Source organism: Taurulus bubalis (genome assembly GCF_910589615.1).
Source record: "Taurulus bubalis genome assembly, chromosome: 1".
In the NCBI taxonomy this organism is placed as follows: domain Eukaryota; kingdom Metazoa; phylum Chordata; class Actinopteri; order Perciformes; family Cottidae; genus Taurulus; species Taurulus bubalis.
Window position 1 is genome coordinate 22032804 of NC_136589.1, and position 20551 is coordinate 22053354.

The window sequence follows — 20551 nt, forward strand, 5'->3', positions numbered from 1 at the left end:
ATCCCTTAAGTGAGCTTCTGTTCCAGAAACGATACATGCAGCACTGAGCAGAAGCATCCTCACTTCAGACAGGCAAGACTGATACTGATCAAATCTCTCTCATTTTAGTTGTACTAAGTATTGCTATCAGAGGGCGCATGGCAATATTACCAATATAAATTAAGATAAAAAAGACTTCTTTCAAATCTGTTTATATATTATTGCAAAATGTTTCCCTCATGATGTGCACTTTCACACAAAGAAAAAAAAACATTATTAAAAAAAATTAAGTAGAGGTCAACAACAAATTAATTGTACATTTAACATAAATAGTACATTTTAGAATATCGCTAAGATCTAGAGTTAAAAATAGCTCAAGAGACGTATTATATATCTGTTTTTAATTGCAAAAATATTTTTGAAATCATCACATTACAATCTAATTCAATATATTTCTGCATTTACAAAAGATACACTTTTAAATAATAAATGAGCTGGAGGTTGACAAAGAATTAAGCAGCAACAAAACAAAAAAGGATATAGCTAACATTCTTTGCACGATGAAACATAATCCAGAGTATTCCATAAATGCAAAGTGCTGGTATTGTTTTCTAAACACAAAGGAAGACGCAGAAAATATTTGGCGGGATATTCTAGAGAAGCATGTCATGTATTGGTCTCAATTACCCAGAAGGCTTAGGTGGAGTCACAGTGATGCATTGGAAACATATTGCGTTTAGTTATCATAGAATGGTCTTTGGGGTAATATAAACACCCACCAGATACCGAAAGGGTCGGTCTAAATAAAGAACAGCAGCCTGGGAGATTAACAAGGCGGCAAGTGCGAGGCAACACAGACAGAGGTCTGCCACAGGTGACATGCTCCAGATTCACTGAAAGGCGGTAATGATGACACACAATGGAGGGCGATGCTCCGATGCGGCACCAAGGTCACCGTGGAAGCCCTCGCCCATTATCAGTCAGCGGCGGGCGCGAGCCGGCCCCGGCAGTTACAGTGCCGCTGACATGGCACCGTGTCTTTGGAGAGCCAAAGATAACTGTGTGAAATTCCTGCTCAGCACACGGCACTGATTGAGGAGAACAGCCTTCAGAGACTTTCGGGAGCCTGCCTTTTGCCTGCGTCTGGGATCACTTGCAGCAGATGATGGCCTCAAGCTGGGTTCTGTCTCACATAAATCTCCCGTGAGTGGCAGGTTTATTCCCCTGCACATCCACTTTCAATGTTCCGTGCCAAACCCCACTCCTCGATGGAGTCTGGATCTAAGCTGAGCTGCTTCAATTCTACAGCGGGTTTACCCTAAAGGACCAACTGCTCACCCTTAGGTGCTGGTCATAGTTTTACTGCAAAACACATTTTAATTCACATTTTATTGACCGAACCCACTATTTAATAACACTTGAAGGTACAATAGAATGCTTTTCAGAGTATTAATAAAGCAGTTAACATGTATAGAGGAGTAATATCTACCTGAATGAAGTCACTCCCTGCCTACGCACCGGTTCCCCCTTAACTAAACACAGTTAACTGAGTCAGCACTTTTGCCAAAGTTTGCACTGGCAGTGCTGTTGGCATCGTCGGCGTGTTCAGAGCCATCGAGAGTCAAATAAAAATGCTCCCAGTCCTGTATAATGCCGCTTTAATAATGTACAACCCATAACACTTATTCAACATACATTAGTTATTATATAGAGAAACCAGGGACACACTGCGACTGAAATTCAGCCTGGGACTTTAAGATGAAATCAGTTTAGAAAGTATTGGATTGGCCAAGTCTGACAGGCGTGGGCCTCCACACCAGACAGTAGCTACTGACATTAGATAAAAATCAATGACCACCGGCTGGTTCGGCCTGGAATAGATCGGCCGTTCGGGAGTCTTCTCTAACTTCCCGATGGTCTCGACTCTCCTGTTAGGGGCTACAATGCACACCAGTAATCAGGGCCTCTTCAGAGGTCAAGAGATTAAAGGAGGGTCAACAGCCGGTGACAAGTGCTGAGATTATTTCCATTCTGATAGCTCGGCTCCCGGCCCCGTTACTGACAGTCAGCGTCAGGGTGCCAAATGGAAGTGAGAGATGCCATGCCCCTGCTAAAGACCAAGTGAAGACAGCGCTGACCTCACGGGTCAAGCTTGTGTTCGTTAAAGGAAACATGATTCAGAGGATTTGTTTATGTCACAACAAGAGAATATTGTTGCCACATAGTTAATTAGACCCCGACTGGGGAAGGAGAAATAGATGGGGCATTAAACCCTGTGTCTCTGGCCTTTGGTCCCGGAGGCAATACACACCTATGGAACAAGGTTTTTATTTGAAACTCAAATAAGCTTTTGTTTTAATGTTTTGTTCTTTCCTCTGCGTTTTACTTTAAAGAACTGATAGTGAGGGTTGTATAAATAGAGTTTATCATTACTGTTTTAGTCACTAAGTTGTTGATACAGGTTGGTACATTGAGTTCAGCAGTAGAACTGAATGTAGGTTTTCATGGTTTTGTTCCTTTTCTGCAATTAAAGGGGCAGTGAGCATCGAGCAGAGTGGTTGCAGATTGCAACCAACTCAATACCCGTCCACTCCCTTTTCCAAGACTGAGAGGCCATCCCTGCCATAAGGACTACTCTGTGATAACTACGGTGGCCTTCAGGTAACGTAAAAAGGCTGTTTCTATAGTCAGTGTTTGGTTTGTCCGTTCTGGGCTCCCATAGAAACACCAGCTCCCTTGGTAGATATGACGCCGTGTGTAAAATCGTTCATAAACTGGCTATTAATAAATCACCATCTTGTTAGTGGTAGGAAGGTTTTGTGTAAAATCTATATGACAGTGTTAAACTCCTGGGTTAAGACCACAAGCATCATGCACCATGTTAAAGACGGTCTAATTATGGAGGTGGTGAACTGTTCCATCTTCGGTCAGTCCTCTGGGTCCTTTGTGCGTCGGCTCAGATATCCTGTTAATTGTGCTGATAATCTTCAACACATACTGTGAATGTGCTTTCATTAGCAAATAGATACCTGCATGGTCGCTCAGGGAGTTAAGGACGTGACACGTAATCAGAGACGAGACAGGACTCCCTGAATTTCACACAATGGGAATCTGGGGCCTCCCTCCTCCTGCTCCGAATCATTATTTAGTCATTATTTAACCTTCACCCGGCACCAGCACCAAGGCAAAGCTTTAGGCAAGCAGGTAAGGATAGCAGCAAGGGTTCAGGGGTCAAAAGAACCATCATAATTATACTTTGTTGGTTGTCTCAGTATCTGAACTAGATATTTGATTATTGATTCTTTGAAATCCTCCCTAGCCATTTGGAGGAACAGGCAGGCTTGGACAAGCATGTACTGAGCAGCTGCAAGTGATTATGCATGGTATTATGGTGGGCTGAGTATGAGCATTGGGTTGTCGTTGACCTTGAGGCCCGGGCTCTCTGGCTTTCTTTAACTCTATTTAAAGATAAAGGGGATTTGTTCTATCTCTCTCTCTCTTTTAGCAATCACTTCACCTCAACTTGCCACTTTTTAGGCCCTCTGCCCCCACGGTTCACGGTTACTTAGGCCTACCCTGCTCTTCCTGGTTCCTTCCTGGCTTACATGACAATTTACCTATAAACATTTTGATCTTTCTCTCTCCACTTTTCCTAATAGAAAAGGGAGATGTGGCCACCATCAAATCCTGTATTTAGTTCATAAAAATAAATGGTGGATTGTATTGCTTATCCAACTGAATTGCCAAATTCATATGTGGAATTATGTATTTCACCCCATATTTTTCTTTTTACAATCCAAAATATAACCACTGTAACTTCTACGTTGCTACAGACCAGTCAATGTAATATATTTAAAGCTGCAGCTGGAAATTTTCATAAAACTAGCTTTTAGTCATATGTGCTCAGACTGTCTCTATGTCCTCACAGTAGTATATGAGACAGGTAATCTGGGATAAAATGAGGTTCCTCTGCCTGGCATTTACAAGATTCCATCAGCGCCCAAAGTAAAACAACCAATAAGGGCCAGGGAGTCTCTCAGGAAGCTGTCAATCACTTCTTGTGAGTTCAAATCAAACTGTCAAATGAGGCAGCGCTGATCAAATATGAATGAAGATTATGTTACCGTTACTGCCTATTTCTTGCTTTGAATGTCTCCAGATTCAGAACCCTTTTTAAGTGTACTGTTTAGCTGTAAAATTAGAAAGTTTGCTGCGGTCGGTGGGCGGGGCTTGGTTTTGGCTTTCAACATGGCCACCGGGGTCACAAACCTTTTCATTTTGCTTGAAACAGTACACGAAAATATGTTTCTGAAAACATTTAGGGCAAGAAAAAGCAATACAGTATCAAAATCTTGATTTGGATTAAATCAGCCCTGCCTGGTGACAGTGTGATCAATATTCACGAGCAGTGATTGATATCGCCGTTGAGAGACTCCTCGGCTCTGATTGGCTGTTTTCATTTGGGCGTGGTGTAATCTTGTATATGCAATAAGGAGTGCTCCTTATTGCATTTACAAGATTACACCAAAAGGATGCACATTTTATCACAGATTAACTGTCACACGTACTACTGTCAGGATATAGGGACAGTTTGAGCAAACATCACTAAAAGTTAGTTTTTGAAAAATTACCAACTGCAGCTTTAAGTTTCCTTAAACACAGTAATTCCTCTACAAAGTTCGATGAACCCAATCGTTGTTGTTGTTTTTTTGTATTGAATAGAAAAAACAATGCTGTGCAACAGATGATATTTTATTAAGCACTACAGGTTGTGAATAGTGGTAGTTGAGAGGATCTATGAGATGGAGTCCTAAAACCACATATCTGAGATTTTGAGAATATGGTCGTCATTTTTGAGAAAAGAAATCTTAATATTTCGAGAATAAAGTCAAAACAGAAAGGGTTGCTTCGGCATAGAAGCTTTGCTTATAGTTACTACTGTAGCCTACAGTTATTTGGACTCCTGTTTGGACCGTATTTCCACGTCTCCTGTGCTCTCCTGTACCTTTTAATCCCCCTTGCTCTGTTTGGGACCGTCTCTCTACTCCAGGAGGCTTCCCTCTAAAAGCTGAGGAATCCGGCTGTGTGAAGCACTTCATCGGAGGTGGTGAAGTTAACATTTCTTGTGGACAATTAACCACACAGTGATGAGATTTACACAGTTGGTTACAGTGTTCCTCCGCCAGTGAAGAGCAGTGCACAGGCAGTTCCCTAAACTAGAGTCCCAGGGTTAGATGAGATACTGTGCACAGGAATAACATAAAGCACAGCAAACTGTGGGACAGGCTGCTTCTTTCCTCTTTCACATCATGTTCTCAGCTTACCAGATTCCAGCTGAGCATCCAGCTGCTGCCCCAAAACACATATGGTTATTGGCTCATCCATCATTAAACTGCTTTCAATTTACTCTCATAAAAAGAGTGGCGAAACGTCCCTCATTTATCGCACTGTTCTCATCTGTTTGCTACACGCTAGCATCTTGACTATAAATTACATCTTCATTGTTGTAATATTGCAACGTTTTGTTCTTAAATTATTATGACTTAATTTATCTTTTTTTTCTCAAAATTACTACAATTTAATTCACAAAATCTCAGAATTGTTTTCCCTCTTAATGTGGGCCTAGCACTTGGTTGTAGATCTACATCGCACAGCAGGCAAAAGGACTTCTTCAGTTTCCAAAGCTTCACTCCTCATCAAACCCTTTCTGTTACAGCCGGGGAAAATTGGAAAGAAAGAAAAAGAGAAACAGCCGTTAGGGCAGAATACCATAAAACAACGTGTCCATTAACAGACTAATATAAACCTAAAAGCCCTGCAATGTACCAAACATGTATTTGTGCTAATGCTTGAAGAGCAGTGCAAGTTAAATGCAGCCAGAAGAGGGCAGCATGTGTCAGGCTGAGATGCTGTGCACCTGCTGCAGAGTGCAGGCTTCTCACCTTGGAGCCCACGTCCCGGGTCTTGACCCGCAGCTTGTTGACCTGAGACTCAGCGATGTCCGCTCGCTCCTCGGCCTCGTCCAGCTCGTGCTGCTGCTTGCGGAACTTGCCAAGATGAACATTAGCCTGCTCCTCCTGTTTTGGATGAACAAACATAAATATGTAGTGAAACATTGACATTGGGGCAGAAGCCGGATCAAGACTGTCATCTCCACACTTACAGCCTCTTCCGCAGCTCTCTTGTAGGCTTTCACTTTCAGCTGCAGCTTGTCCACCAGATCTTGGAGTCTGGCAATATTCTTGCGGTCCTCCTCGGTCTTTGTGAATAAGACACAATGTTATAGAGTTATTATAATTTTTTTGTTTTAAGAAGTTTAACCAAGCGTGCAGATTAATGAAGCTAGCTTAATGCTACAAACCTGATAGGTCAGTTCCTTGATGCGGCGCTCGTATTTACGAATGCCCTTCACGGTTTCAGTGCTTTTCTTCTGCTCCATTTCCACCTCATTTTCCAGCTCCCTCACCTGGTCAGGGAAAATATGTTTGCGATAACGCACCTAATAACTCCTTTGACATACTCGCTAAAAATAACCCATCATGATGGAACACTCACCCTAGCCTCGAGCTTCTGCACCTGCTTCTTGCCTCCCTTCAAGGCGATCTGTTCAGCTTCATCCAGACGGTGCTGCAGGTCTTTGATGGTTTGCTCCATGTTCTTCTTCATGCGCTCCAGGTGAGCGCTGGTGTCCTGCTCTTTCTTCAGCTCCTCTGCCATCATGGCAGCGTCAGTAATGGCCTTCTTGGCCTTCTCTTCGGCATTTCTACACTCCTGCACCGCTTCCTCCACTTCTGTCTGAAGCTGGCATGTATCGGCTTCCAGCTTCTTCTTGTGATTTATCAGACTGGTATTCTTTCATTTATACAATGAAGGAAATGTGGTTATAGAACGTACTACAGCGCAACATTTGGGAAAAAAACTCAAACAACAAATTCAAAGTCTAGCATCCGCCTTACCTGTGAGTGCAGTAGCTGCACCCTTTCAGTAACATCCAGCAGCTCTTGCTCAGCAAGTTTGCGACCTCTCTCTGTTTGCTCCAGAGCAGCCCTGAGCTCCTCTACTTCTGCCTGAAGCAAGTTGTTACGTCTTTCAACCATGGCATTGTTTTCCTTCAAATCATCATTGCATCGAAGAGAGTCATCAAGCTGGAGCTGAGCATCCTGGAAGAAGTTTAGAGCCTCCGGTTACAAAGATACCAGAGTAATGACGCTTGCAAAACTAAAATGAGTGTCCTTATGTTTACCTTCAGATGTGCATGAACAGCCTTGAGTTGTTTCTGGGCCTCCGCTGCCTGCCTGTTGGATTGGCTCAGCTGGATCTCCATCTCATTCAGGTCTCCCTCCATCTTCTTCTTCAAACGGAGAGCCTCATTCCTGCTGCGAGCCTCGGCCTCGAGAGAGCTCTGCAGGGTGTCGATCATCCTCTGCAGGTTCCTCTTGGTCTGCTCCATCTCCTCGTCTTTCTCAGCGAGCTTACGATCCATCTCTGCCTTGATCTGGTTGAACTCAAGCTGGGCTCTGAGAATCTTGCCCTCCTCATGCTCCAGAGATCCCTGAGACAGACATGAGGAGTTTGTCAAACTGCATATATTTCCAACTATTCTCCAACTTGTAGCTTCATTTTGAGATTTCAGTCTCACCTCAGCTTCCTCAAGGGCAGACTGAATCTCGCTCTTTTCCTGCTCCAGCTGCTTACGGAGTTTCTCCAACTCGTGAACGGTTTTGCCTCCCTCACCGAGTTGCTCAGTGAGGTCAGAAATCTCCTCTGTGTATGAGAGTAGTTGTATTTAATTAGGCACCTGCAAATAACGTGTATTACCTGAGACACATTCAGCGATATATATTACCCTGCAGATTCTTGTTCTCCCTCTTCATGGTCTCCAGATGTTCAAGAGATTCTTCATATGAGTTCTTGAGCTTGAAGAGCTCAGTGCTCAGAGACCTGGCTTCCTTCTGAGAGCTCTCCAACTCACATTGACACTCTTCATACTTCTGTTTCCACTCAGACAGGACCTAGACATTGAAATAGAAGTTTTACAATTTCAAGATTTAATCACCACATCACATTCTCTACAGTTTGGCAAATGTAATATTTCAGGAGACTCTATTTGCATTGGAGCAATACTTTGAAAACCAGGTTTATGATGATTAGAAAACAAGACATACCTTGTCAAAGTTTCTTTGCTTCTTGTCCAGAGCAGCAGCAGCAGCATTAGACCTCTCCACGTCCACCATGAGATCTTCAATCTCATTCTGCAGCCTGTGTTTGGTCTTCTCCAGAGACGAACATTTAGCGTTCACTGCTTCAACAGCCTCCTCAGCATCCTGCAGACGCTGAGCCAGTTTCTTCCTGCATTATGATAGAATTGATTCAGGGTTAATTGCTTTTAAATTTTGCTGAATTGTTCTGGTCAAAATACATTTCACTCACTTGGCCTCCTCCAATTCCTCGGTTCTCTGGATGGCATCAGTTTCGTACTTAGTTCTCCACTGAGCCACCTCAGAGTTGGCCTTGGACATGCCGCGTTGCAGTTCAGCCTTGGCCTCCTGCTCCTCCTCATATTGCTCCCTGAGCAGGTCACAGTCATGACGGGATGACTGCACTGCATGGGCTAAAGCATTCTTGGCCTGGATGAATATTGAAGTATTTCTCTTAGACATTCGCTTGTGTTTTTAAACGTAAAGATAAATGCATTGATTTTTGTCATTTTCATACCTTTATTTCCTCCTCTAGTTGTCTTTTTAAATCTTCAAGTTGTTGATTGTAGGAATTCTTTCCTCTGGTAAGCTGAGAAACAAGAGATTCTTTCTCTTCCAGCTGCCTTAAAAGCTCATCTAGAAAAGCCAAATTTAGGTTTTAGGTTGTGTTGCTTTCTACAATAAACAAGTTTATTATTTCAAGTGAAAAGAGTAACACTGACCATTCTCAGATTGAAGCTTGGCTTTATTGGTGGTGAAGTCATTAAGGGATCTCTGACTTTCTTCATACCTGTTCCTGTATTCATTCATTTGATCCTCCAAAGTTCTGCAGGCCTTCTCCAAGTTAGTCTACAAAAGAATTGAACATAGTTCACTGGCATTGTTTTATACTTTTTAACCATCAACATGTATATACTCTGCTCTCCCATGTCCAGCTTAGAGGGACAGAAGAGTTAAATGTTCAATTTGTCTGTTCCAACTAGCCCAGAGGTCTGCACCATTTTTATATGAAGTGCCATCCTGTTTATCAGTATGCTTTTGAACATTAAGGTTAACATTAATGCATAGCAACATTTGGGAAAAATATGCCAATCAACTAGCCAATCAGAGGCAGAGTCCGGTAGGTCAAAGTCAAGCAAATGTCCTAATCTCCATCTTAAATTAGCGAGATGATTGACATCAGGCTATCTGGGTTTCTTCACGGCTGATCCGCGCTGAAACGGTCTCGTTAATTCTAGCCAGACGTCAGTCATCTGGATAAATGCGCGCGCCCGCTCCTCTTCAGAAGGGATAATAATCGAGCACTGACACCACGATGTTCTAACAGTACAATGGCAAATAAACTCAGAGGAACCTCTTTTTATTTCTCTAATAAGAAGCAGGAGATGATCATGAAGGCATATGAGGAAGTCAATACCGTAGTCATTCACAGAAAACGCGTTGCGAATATTCCAACGTTTTTGCAACTTTGTTGCCGTGAACGCAACTTTAACATCGCCCCGGCTGCGAGACATAAGCGTCACAAATATATCAGACAAGTTAAATGCGTCAGTGTTGAGAAAATGTATCGGCTAATTTGAAGTGCTTCATCACCCAAATCAATCAGATTATATTTACGAATACATATATACTTATGAGTCTGTACTGTATGCACGTATGAATCATGTACTATATATGTGTATATGAGTTTGAATATGTGTATGGGCGGATCAGTATGTATGTATTATTCATAATCAGAAATTCAATCAATTGAAGCAGTGAAAATAAATTGTGTGATTCTCTGTATTCTCATCACGATCACCTTAATCATGTTCTACAATAATGATATGTATGGTGTACTAATAACACTGTCATATAATTATGAGTGCTTTCAACACATCCATCAGTTTCTTAAGAGCTAAATAAACTTAAGAACAGCGGCATGCAGCGGGTGATAGTCTGTGTCTGAGACGGGCGATCAGCTGCGCCTGTGGTGATCAATGTCCGCGGCTCGAGAAGCTCTCGTAAATAAATTATTTCTTGCTATCTATATCTATATATATATCTATAATCTATATCGCCGCGTACAGGAAGTCATGAGGATGTAAAGGATGGATCCTGGCGATCTGAAAGAACTCTCTCCCTATAAAACTAATATAACTAATATCGCTCCTTCATCAATGAGGAAGGGAGCTGCCTTTTTGTCCGGTGGGAGTGTCCAGCTTATCCAGTGAAGTTCAGTAAGCCTGCCCGGGAGCAGGTTTAAATTTTTGGATGTGTTGCTATGGTGATTTATCTAAGCTTGCTTCGAGAAACCGAGAAAGCCTGACCTACGTCATCTTATCCTGACAATTAGCCCGCTAATTCAGTAAACCAGGTACGAGAAATAGGGCCCTGGCCTGATAAGAACAACACATTTAAGTTGGAATAGTTCATGTTCCCAGTTTACTGATGCTGCATTACATATATTAAACAGTCACAATCAATACAATCGCCATCAGATTGTCAGTTAGTTCCACCAGTGTGGAAATTTTTCTTGAGCATCCTCATGAGCACATACCTTAGACTTTACTATTTGTTCCATAGTGGAGACCACGTCATCCAGTTCCAGCCTGAACTCACTCTTCTCCTTCTCCAGTTTCTGCTTGACTCTCTGCAGGTTGTCAATCTGCTCCCCCAGATCGGCCACACTGTCGGCTTGTTTTTTCCTGAGTGTGGCGGCGGTGGCTTCATGCTGCAGAGTGGCCTCTTCGAGGTCTCTGCGGAGTTTCTGGAACTCGGCCTCCCTTTTCTTGTTCATCTCAATCTGGACGGATGTTGCTCCACCGGCCTCCTCCAGCCTCTCACTGATCTCCTCCAGCTCTCTGGACAGGTCTGATCTCTGCTTCTCCACCTTGGCTCGGGCAGCTCGCTCTGCCTCCAGCTCTTCCTCCAGCTCCTCTACACGAGCCTAGAGTCCGAAAGTGTCCAAATTTAGCAATACTTTGGGAAAACGTTAACATTCACTTAAGACCCATCAAGGCACATGTGTACCTGCAGCTCTTTCAGTTTCTTCTGGAGTTGAATGATCATGGCTTGGTCATCTTCAATTTTGCTGTTCAGCTGGCTGATCTCAAAGTCTTTCCTGCAGCAACATATTAATCAGTGTTAGCTAATTGAAACCATGTACACAGTATTAAATTACCGAAGTTAGTGAACAATGGCATGATGAATTGGTACTTTTTCAGGCGCTCCTCCAGTTGTTGCTTGTCATTCTCTAAATCCATCACAATCTCCTGGGTCAACTTTAAGTCGCCCTCCAGCTTTCTCTTGGCTCTCTCAAGGTCCATTCGAACCTTCTTCTCTTGCTCAAGAGATCCTTCAAGCTTCATGAAAATACATGCAATTACAACATTTGTGAATTGTTTAATCATTAATGCTAACAACATCATCTCAGTAGTTCAATTTGTATATGGATTATTACATCATCCACTTGCTGCTCCAGCTTAGTCTTGGCCTTGGTCAGACTGTTGACTTTGTCTTCCTCACTCTGCAGATCATCCAGCGTTTGCTGTTGAGCTTCCTGTAAAGCTTTCTTTTCCTTCGTCAACTTGGCAATGATGTCATCCTGAGCAGCCATCTCTTCGGCCAGGTTCTTCACCTATGAACCAAGAAAAGACAAGTTACTGGATGCCGCATTAAGTTGCTGATATGAAACCAATGGTTAAATTAGATGTCATACCTTGTTCTCGGTGGCGTGCTTCTCTTTCTCCACTTTAGCCAGAGTTAACTCCAAGTCATCAATGTCTTTCTTCAGCTCAGAGCACTCATCCTCCAGCTTCCTCTTCTTAGCAGTCAGTTCAGCATTCATCTCCTCCTCATCCTCCAGTCTCTCAGACAGCTCTTTGGCTTTTGCCTCCAGCTGAATCTTGTTCTTGATCAGCCCCTCACATCTTTCTTCAGCATCACACAGATTATCTTGCTCCTGCCAAACATTTGACCTCATTAGCACATACCTTCATGATAGAGTTGAAGGAAAATGGTAGTAGAGTAGGATTCTCACCGATTGGACTTGGAGATGCAGGTCGTTCTTCTCTTGAAGAAGAGAGACCATTTTCTCCTCTAGTTCCTTTCTACGAGCTTCAGATTTTGCGTAAGCCTCTTTCAGCTTCAGGAATTCTTCCTTCATGTTGGCCATCTCCTTTTCTGATTCAGCAGATCTCAACAGAGGTTTGATCTTGAAGAAGAGCTTCATCCAAGGCCAATTCTTGACCCCCATGAATGAACGGACGTTCCATTGGATCACTAGTAATGCTTCTCTAAAATATATAAGTTAAATGAAATAGAATGCTTTAGTTAACTGTACAAATCACAAACCATTAATCTTTTGAATCGTTAGACATCAGCTGGACACAAAAGATACCTGCGTTCCACCATCTTCTGATACTCAATACGAGACAACAGACCACGAGATCTGGCTTGAATACCACTGATGATTTTGGAGAGACGCTCATCTCTCAGCTCCTCAAGAAGACCCAGCAAACCAGCCTTGAAGAACACCTAACAACACCAATGGGTATTTAACTTTTTTGCCATCCTCTTCATCTCCCACTGAAATGTTTCACTTTTCCCCCATATCAGAACAACTTCAGATGATACCTTGGTATGTCCAAACTTGTACTGATTGTGATCGATATCCAGGGACCCGAGAAGTTTCTCAGCTCCCTTCCGGCTGTCAATGAACTGGCCATCAGGGATGGCAGCAGGATTCAGGATGCGATATCTGGAAAAGAAAAAAGAGAGAATATTATTTACCATCTGTTTGGAATTGTACAGTACCTGACTAAAATTAAACAATACCTCTGTTTGAAATCTCCATAGAGGATCCTATTGGGGAAGCCCTTCCTGCAGATCCTGATGCCTTCCAGCACACCGTTACAGCGCAGCTGGTGCATCACCAGAGGGTTCTCCATGGCCCCAGGAGTCTTGGTCTCATTGGGGATGATGCAGCGGACAAAGTGAGGGTGAGTAGACCTCAAGTTGGTCATCAGCTTGTTCAGGTTCTCCTAATGACATTAATATGACGAAGCATACAATATTAAATACTGGATGTTAAAGTATTCAGCATCATGCAAAATATTTTATCCAAGGATTAAGAAAAAGTAAATCGCAATACCCTATGAAGACAGGACACAGTCTGAAATGATGATCCCTTCTTTTTCTTCTCTTTTTTGCCTTCTGTACCGTCTGCTGTTCAGAAAGATTACCTGAAAGTGTAAGTAAGTGTAGCAAGACAAAAAAAAATTCCAAACAAGGTAATGAAGGACCAGGGTACCTGAATCAGATCCAGCATAATTTACAAAGAGGGCAGACAACACTTTGAGATTAGACTTCTGGTAGAGTCCTACAACGGTCTCATTCAGAGGATCCTTGTTCTTCACCAGCCAGTTGTTGATGTTATAGTCAACAGTTCCAGCATAGTGCATCAGAGCAAAATGGGCCTCTGGTTTTCCTTTGGCAACTCTGGGCTTCTGGAAGTTGGCAGATTTCCCCAGATGGTTGTCATAGAGCTTTGCTTTAAAGGTGGCATCAGAGGCTTTGGGGAACATGCACTCCTCTTCAAGGATGGACATGATACCCATGGGCTGAAGAGACAAAAACACGAGTGGTTTGAAGACAATAAATCAATCAATCAATCAATCTTCATGTATGTCTGAACATGTAATAGCCCAGCCTCTCACCTTTTCAATCAGGTCAATACAGGCCTGCAAGTCCATACCAAAATCTATGAAAGTCCATTCAATGCCCTCTTTCTTGTACTCTTCCTGCTCCAGCACAAACATGTGGTGGTTGAAAAACTGTTGCAGCTTTTCATTGGTGAAGTTGATGCACATCTGCTCAAAGGTGTTGAACTGCAATGACATCGATAGTAAGCAGAAATTAACTCAGGCATGGACGTGTTTAGCAACATATTGCTAAAAGAGTGCTGTTGAAAGAGTGGGCTGGTTTATTGTGTGCTGATGAGTTAACTTACATCAAAGATCTCAAATCCAGCAATGTCCAGTACACCAATGAAGTACTGACGAGGCTGCTTGGTCTCCAGTGAATGGTTGATTCTTATCACCATCCACAGGAACATCTTCTCATAGATTGCCTTGGATAGAGCTCCAATGGAATAGGTCACCTGGGGACAGGCAACATATTTAATGCCTGTTTGCTTGGCAACAGATTTAATGCCGAACAAACACATTTATTTTATTTTATTGAAAGCCATATAGAAAGCAAAACGTGTTCCTGCATTGGATCTAGAACCTTGTGTATAACAAAGATGTAACTTACTTGAGCAACACTTTGTCCCTTGGTGACCCACTCGTTTCCTACTTTGACTCTTGGGTGACAGAGACCTTTGATGACGTCGGCAGAGTTCAGGCCCATCAGATATGAGACTTTGTCAACAGCTGAAAAGGGAAAGTAAATGCTCAGTGGCTCGCTTGGTTGGTTCTGAGCCAACCTGACAAACAGAGCTTGTCTCACCTTCAGTGCCATCGGCCTCCGCCTGCTCCTCTCGCTGCTTGTTCTTGAACTTCATGTTGCCGTGATGCATGATGGCACCAGTCAGCTTGTACACAGAGTTCTTTTCCTCTTGAGTAAAGCCCAAAACGTCAAAGGCATCCTGTGGAAGAGAACATGATAACTTCTCACCATTTTTGCCAATTATATAGTTTTGAAACATGCAGCCCCCCTCATTCATTATGCAAAAATTAAAACTTGAACCTGGTTAAACGTTTGCTGGAATGCAAGTTTGTTGTCCAATCAAATACATGCAAGTGCACATTCCTCGTAGATCACATAACCTGAACGCCGTATTTTTACCATACCATATTTCAACCTGCACTGAATTTCGGCCATACCTTCTACTTCACGATTTTTGTGAGAAAAGATGAAATACTTGTTGCCATGATAGCTTTCTAAAGATGGAAAAACCTTTCTCTCAGTATTCTAAACCTGTTTGCAGTCTTTTGGCACCCAATAAGTCTTTAAACACATTAATCTGTTACTCCAGGACTTTGTGGATTGTATGTCATTGTCATGTTGGTCATTATGACCAACTAATATATGTAACTAATTGTGTCAATATGATTATAGTTGTATGTATATTTGTAAAAAAAAAAAAAAGGAGTGAGTGCCTTACATCTGTTGCTATCAATTCATCTGCATCATCAATGGAGGTCACTTGGGTTTCCCCCTGAGAGATGAAGGCGTAGTCATAGGGATTATTTGTGATCAACAGCATCTCTGGAGGACAGAAAGAAAGAGAGTGGGAGAATAAAAATAAAATTACAGCCATGGCTTTTCCTTTTTTCCCCACTTTTGAGCTACTAACCCAGGAGTTCAGGCTTCTTGTTGGACAGAATCTGGTAGAAAATGTGGTAATCTCTCTCAGCCTTGAGCTGGAAGGTCACACGGGACTTCTCCAGAAGGTCTGTGATAAATATAAGAGAGAAAGATTGCCATAAAATCAACAACATTACTGCTGTATGAAAAAAAAAAATGAATAAGATAACATTTTCAGGATTGTGACTGTAGTATGAGGGTGTTTGTTCTCACATGTTTCAATATCAGCAGAAGCTAACTTTCCCCTGGCATCAAAATGAATCCGGATGAATTTACCCTGAAAGAATACAGTTTTGGGAAAGAAAACCTCAATATTTGCTCTTTCCACTGATTGTGTTTTTATGGAAACTGAATACATAATATTCACAATTTAGTCACAAAAAGGTTAGACACTCACAAATCTGGAAGAGTTGTCATTCCTGATGGTCTTGGCATTACCAAAGGCCTCCAGAGCAGGGTTGGCCTGAATGATTTGATCCTCCAGGGTACCCTGTCAAAGAGGAACATTGTGTATGCTCAGTCAAACTATAAAGAAAGGAATCTCTTTCCGTCTGTCTGTCTTTGTCCTTCACATATCCAGAACTGTTCATCCAATCGATTTAACACTAGGCGGTTTAATTACTCAAGACCCAAGAGAATGCAGTTTCGAATGAGGTGCAACTTGGCCAGATGGTTGTGCTGTAGCAGCATCATATATCTATAAAGGAAGGAATCTCTATCTGTCTGTCAATCTGTCTGTCTGTGTTTGTACGGATGACTGTCCTTCTCATAGCTTGAGAACGTTCATCCAATCAGCTTCCCACTTGGCGGATGCAAGCTGCCACATGTTTCATGCTACACACGAAGACTTCAGCAGCCTCTGGCGGCACTTTATGAAAGTTTGAAGAACTTCTTAGCCTCCAACATATGCAACATAGAAGCTGTTGAAATGTGGAAATCCTGAGGAGAGTTTAAGTTGTTTGCGAGTGTGTCATTTTTAAGTTTGATTTGTTGCCAACGCACTCTTGTTACTTTACTTGTCATTGTTACTTTAATTAAGTGTAGTCGCGTCATCTGTATTTTCAGTCAGTTTTCAGACATAACAGAAACCCCTCCGACAACGCACACCTTTGAGAGAGCGTATTATTTACCTTGTCCTTGGCATTGGGGTCTTTCTTTATGCCTCCAGCTGCAATACTTGCAAAATATTGGATGACTCGCTTTGTGTTGACAGTCTTTCCTGCACCAGATTCTCCACTGTAATTGCAAAGTCAATGATCAAAACCTACAGTGACATAAGGTAGAGTATGGTATTTATTTCCGAGCGTTCATGCTTTTCAAGTTACATACGTGATCAAAATTGACTGGTTTTCGCGGTCTATAAAACCAAGCGCAGAGTACAACATTGTTAGTATAAAGATTCACATCATTACGTGTCACAGAAGTTAACAGGATTTGTCTTGTTAGTTTTTACCTGTCAGCATGTACTGGTAGCCATTGTCAGAGATGGAGAAGATGTGAGGAGGAGCTTCTGCCCTCTTCTTTCCTCTGTAGGCAACAACCACCTCTTGGTTGTAAACCGGCAGCCCCTTGTAGGGGTTGACGGTCACACAGAAGAGCCCCGAGTAGGTCTGTGAATCACAGAGAAAAAGATTATGGTTTTAAAGGTGCAATATACCAGATCGGGAGAATTTCTGTTGAAAATCCTACTCTCTTTCAAGAGTGCCTCATACAAACTCAGTAAAAAGACTCTTCTTTCTCTGCTGAGGTACACATTACTCCACTATATCTTTACACAGAACATTGTTTTCTGCTGCTATATTAATGTTCTGAATATCTTATATTGCAATTAAAACGTTATGTTTTGATATTTTGATGACTTCAGATTGTGAACACACTATTCTCTCATCTCTTATGAATATTAATCCATTATTACATTTGTCCCCAATTTTAAAGAGAGAACTAATGGCTATGCAACAGCATGTATTTAAGAATAGGTTAAAAAATGAACTACGGAGACCTCTGTAATGAGTGTAAGCATACATAAAATGTGTATCTTGGGTTGTGGGTTACTCACATAGATCATCCATGCCGCGTAACGCTCTTTGAGGTTAAATAGCACAGCTGGTTCATGGAGGAAGGTCAACATGGCCATGTCCTCGATCTTGTCAAACTTTGGAGGATTCTGTTGCATAATATCGGTGTCTTTGACCACCACAGTCTAAGGAACATGAAAGCAGTTTTCTGATTAATATGTGATGACAAATATTTCACAAAAAAAGAAAGTTATCTTTCAGAGCAAGTATGCCAAACATTCAGTTTCTGTGGATTTTCGACCCTATTATTGTCAACACAAAGCATACCACACATTGTTAATGCCGCATGGCAGTAATGCCTCGTTTCATCACACACATTACTGGAGACACAAAACATTAATTTGACATCATGTAATTGCCTTTTCATTGTTGTTTGGGAGTCGGTTATAACATTTAAAATGTCTCCTAATTCACAAACTCTGTCCACAGCCTGCCCTTTACTTATATTACATGCCCACACTTATTTGTATACACGTTGACATGTTACGGTGAGGCATTTAGGGCCATAGTAATTTCATTTAAATTGCAAATATTATAATGTGTTGGTAATAATATCATACTAATCATTTATAATATCATCATAATATGTAATCATATTCTTAATAATATCCATCATATTAAATAATTTAAACATGTTTGAATGGTAGAATGTAAACGCTGACCTTCCCATGCTGCGTCTCCACGGTGACCTTGCCTCCGTCTCGGCTGGAAACGGTCGCCTTCACAAACTCTTCCACCGGATCCGGGATGAAGCATTCCTTCTTTATGTCGAAGGCCCGCGTGGAGGCCTCCATGCGCTCCTTGTCCGACTTCCTCAGGTACGAGGCAGCCGGCCCAAACGCAGCCATCAATGCGTCCCCCATGGCTGCACTGATGCACACACAGGGAGTAGAGATAAGAAAGGGTCCACTCGTCTGCATTCCATACTTCACCTCATATCTTTTACGTTACTTTTCAAGGAAAATATTTTTTTTTCTGATTCTTTTGTACTTGGAAAGAAGCACAAAGTAATATTCTACCAGTGTTTAACTCTGCAATATGAAATGCTATGAAAGCATGAGGAAAGGAGAATTTACCAGTGGATTCAGCTCAGATGACAGGTGAGACTTCAAAGTACGCCAGTGACCTGAAGTGGGCTGAAAAGACGATGAGTATCAGTAGCTTGCTAACAACAGTATTTAGTATGTTGGATCAGTAATTCAACCTAGTTAGTGAAAAGGGTTAAAAGTGTATCTGACAAAGATATTTTGTGGCATACGCCTTGTTGAGCATCTACAATCAGCTTGTTAGATATACCTCAAAAGCTCCTTCCATCATTACTATTTTGTTAAACGAGATTGTGTTTTAAATTGATTTACCTTTGCTTCAGACAACAGAAGAAATACAGCCAGCTGTGCAGACTTACAGAGGGAGGCCAGGTGAAGAGGAAGCAGCTGCTAGACTGGAGGGCAGGCTGGGATCAAATATATAATCCCAGATAACCCTGCCTTACAAGGCCAAGAGCACCACCCTGACCTACTGACTGACTGACACACACACACACACACACACACACACACACACACACACACACACACACACACACACACACACACACACACACACGTCAACAGGTACACTACTTCCACACATAACCCTTGACACACACATTGCCAATCTGCATCACTTTGGTCAGCTCTGACAGGGCTCTCCACGACCCTCATGAGGTCTGGCTGCCCTCCACGCTCACGTCCACTTAGCGTGACCTTTTCGGAGCAGTGCCAGGAACGTTCTCCTGCATACCTCGTCTGCCACTCACCCAAACATAGCCTCTCTATCTCTAATTCTACCACAGGTTTTTTTTTCTGGCAACACTCAGGCTAAACTCTTTTTCCATGTGAGGTCCGGCCGTGAACAGAAAGCAGATTTCTATTTATTGCCTGTGAGGGAAAAAGAGCCAGGGCGTTATTTACTCGCTCTTTTTTGTTTTTACATTTTTATCCAAATGAGCAGTCAGTTCACCACTGTGCCTCTTCACTCAACTCGTTCATGACATTTTTTTCTGTCATTTTGGGAAATCATGTATTGCGTCTGTAACTCAGCAAGAGCAGCTCCTCCCGTCGCTGCAAAGTGATGGCTCTTCGCTGTTAAAGCTGTATCGCCCAGTTTAAAATCTCCAGCTGCTTTGATGTGGATCAAACAGTCACGAAGTGCAAATAAGCACAACTGTTTACCTTGTTATTAGGTATTATTTACAGGATATAGACAATAGCATCTTTTCCGATAATATGTTGGTGGCATGTCTAATATCTTTGTTTTGTATTTGGAAACTAAACTGTAATTATAAGGATTTGACTGCATTATTTTGTCCTCAAGAGTATAGCCAACCTAGTACTTTTTAACAGTTTATATAAAAGCGGTAACAGGCCTGCAACCCTTAAAATACAGCTCTACAGTGTCACTGAAAGGTTAATTATGTCTTCAAATGACTTAATTTCATTCATGAGGGTTATAAAAAGGGGAAATAGAAGCCATACAATTCATGTTCTGCACTTGCCAAAAAGGGTTCAAGCTCCTACCGCGTCACTGGAAGGTTGTCACAGGCAACAGAGCCCTCAAGAGAAAGCACCATGTGAGACAGAGATGTGATGAATATAATAATAAAAAACAAAAGATGATAGTTATATGACAGTGAATGCACAATATGTGACTGGTCGACATCAACATGTTGAGGATTGGGTTATGTAAAGTATGAGTTATTCTCTTTTCTTTGTCTTTCTCGTACTTTTCATTCTAAGTTCTTTTCATTTTCTCTTTATTCATTATAAATTGTAAAATTATCTTTTATCACGATGATTATAACTAATTGTTTTGATTGAAATAATCTTTTTATCATGCTGCATTATGCTAATTATATTGAGTGAAATTACGCTGTAGTACATTCCTGTTATTTTTATGACATTTTAA

General features: G+C 41.9%; 1 protein-coding gene across 2 annotated transcripts; it reads right to left on the bottom strand.

Moving 5' to 3' along the window:
* Positions 1-5665: 5665 nt before the first annotated feature.
* On the bottom strand, positions 5666-18468 carry LOC306736822 (myosin-7-like; the record flags this gene model as incomplete). Of its 2 annotated transcripts, none has more annotated exons than XM_079218500.1 (37): positions 5666-5686; positions 5922-6056; positions 6143-6238; positions 6341-6445; positions 6535-6831; positions 6936-7139; positions 7223-7531; positions 7619-7743; positions 7826-7991; positions 8145-8328; positions 8410-8606; positions 8695-8813; positions 8900-9026; positions 10717-11106; positions 11190-11280; positions 11376-11521; positions 11620-11796; positions 11878-12120; positions 12199-12454; positions 12559-12695; positions 12795-12918; positions 12996-13201; positions 13312-13382; positions 13471-13780; positions 13877-14047; positions 14170-14319; positions 14475-14593; positions 14670-14808; positions 15328-15431; positions 15520-15618; positions 15744-15807; positions 15928-16020; positions 16661-16766; positions 16860-16887; positions 16984-17140; positions 17587-17730; positions 18268-18468. In XM_079218500.1, 37 exons carry the CDS (start codon positions 18466-18468, stop codon positions 5666-5668), a joined length of 5811 nt encoding a protein of 1936 aa, XP_079074626.1. The 2 variants fall into 2 exon arrangements, with proteins under 2 accessions (XP_079074626.1, XP_079074625.1); XM_079218499.1 differs by having other exon boundaries at positions 13312-13385.
* Positions 18469-20551: the final 2083 nt, after the last annotated feature.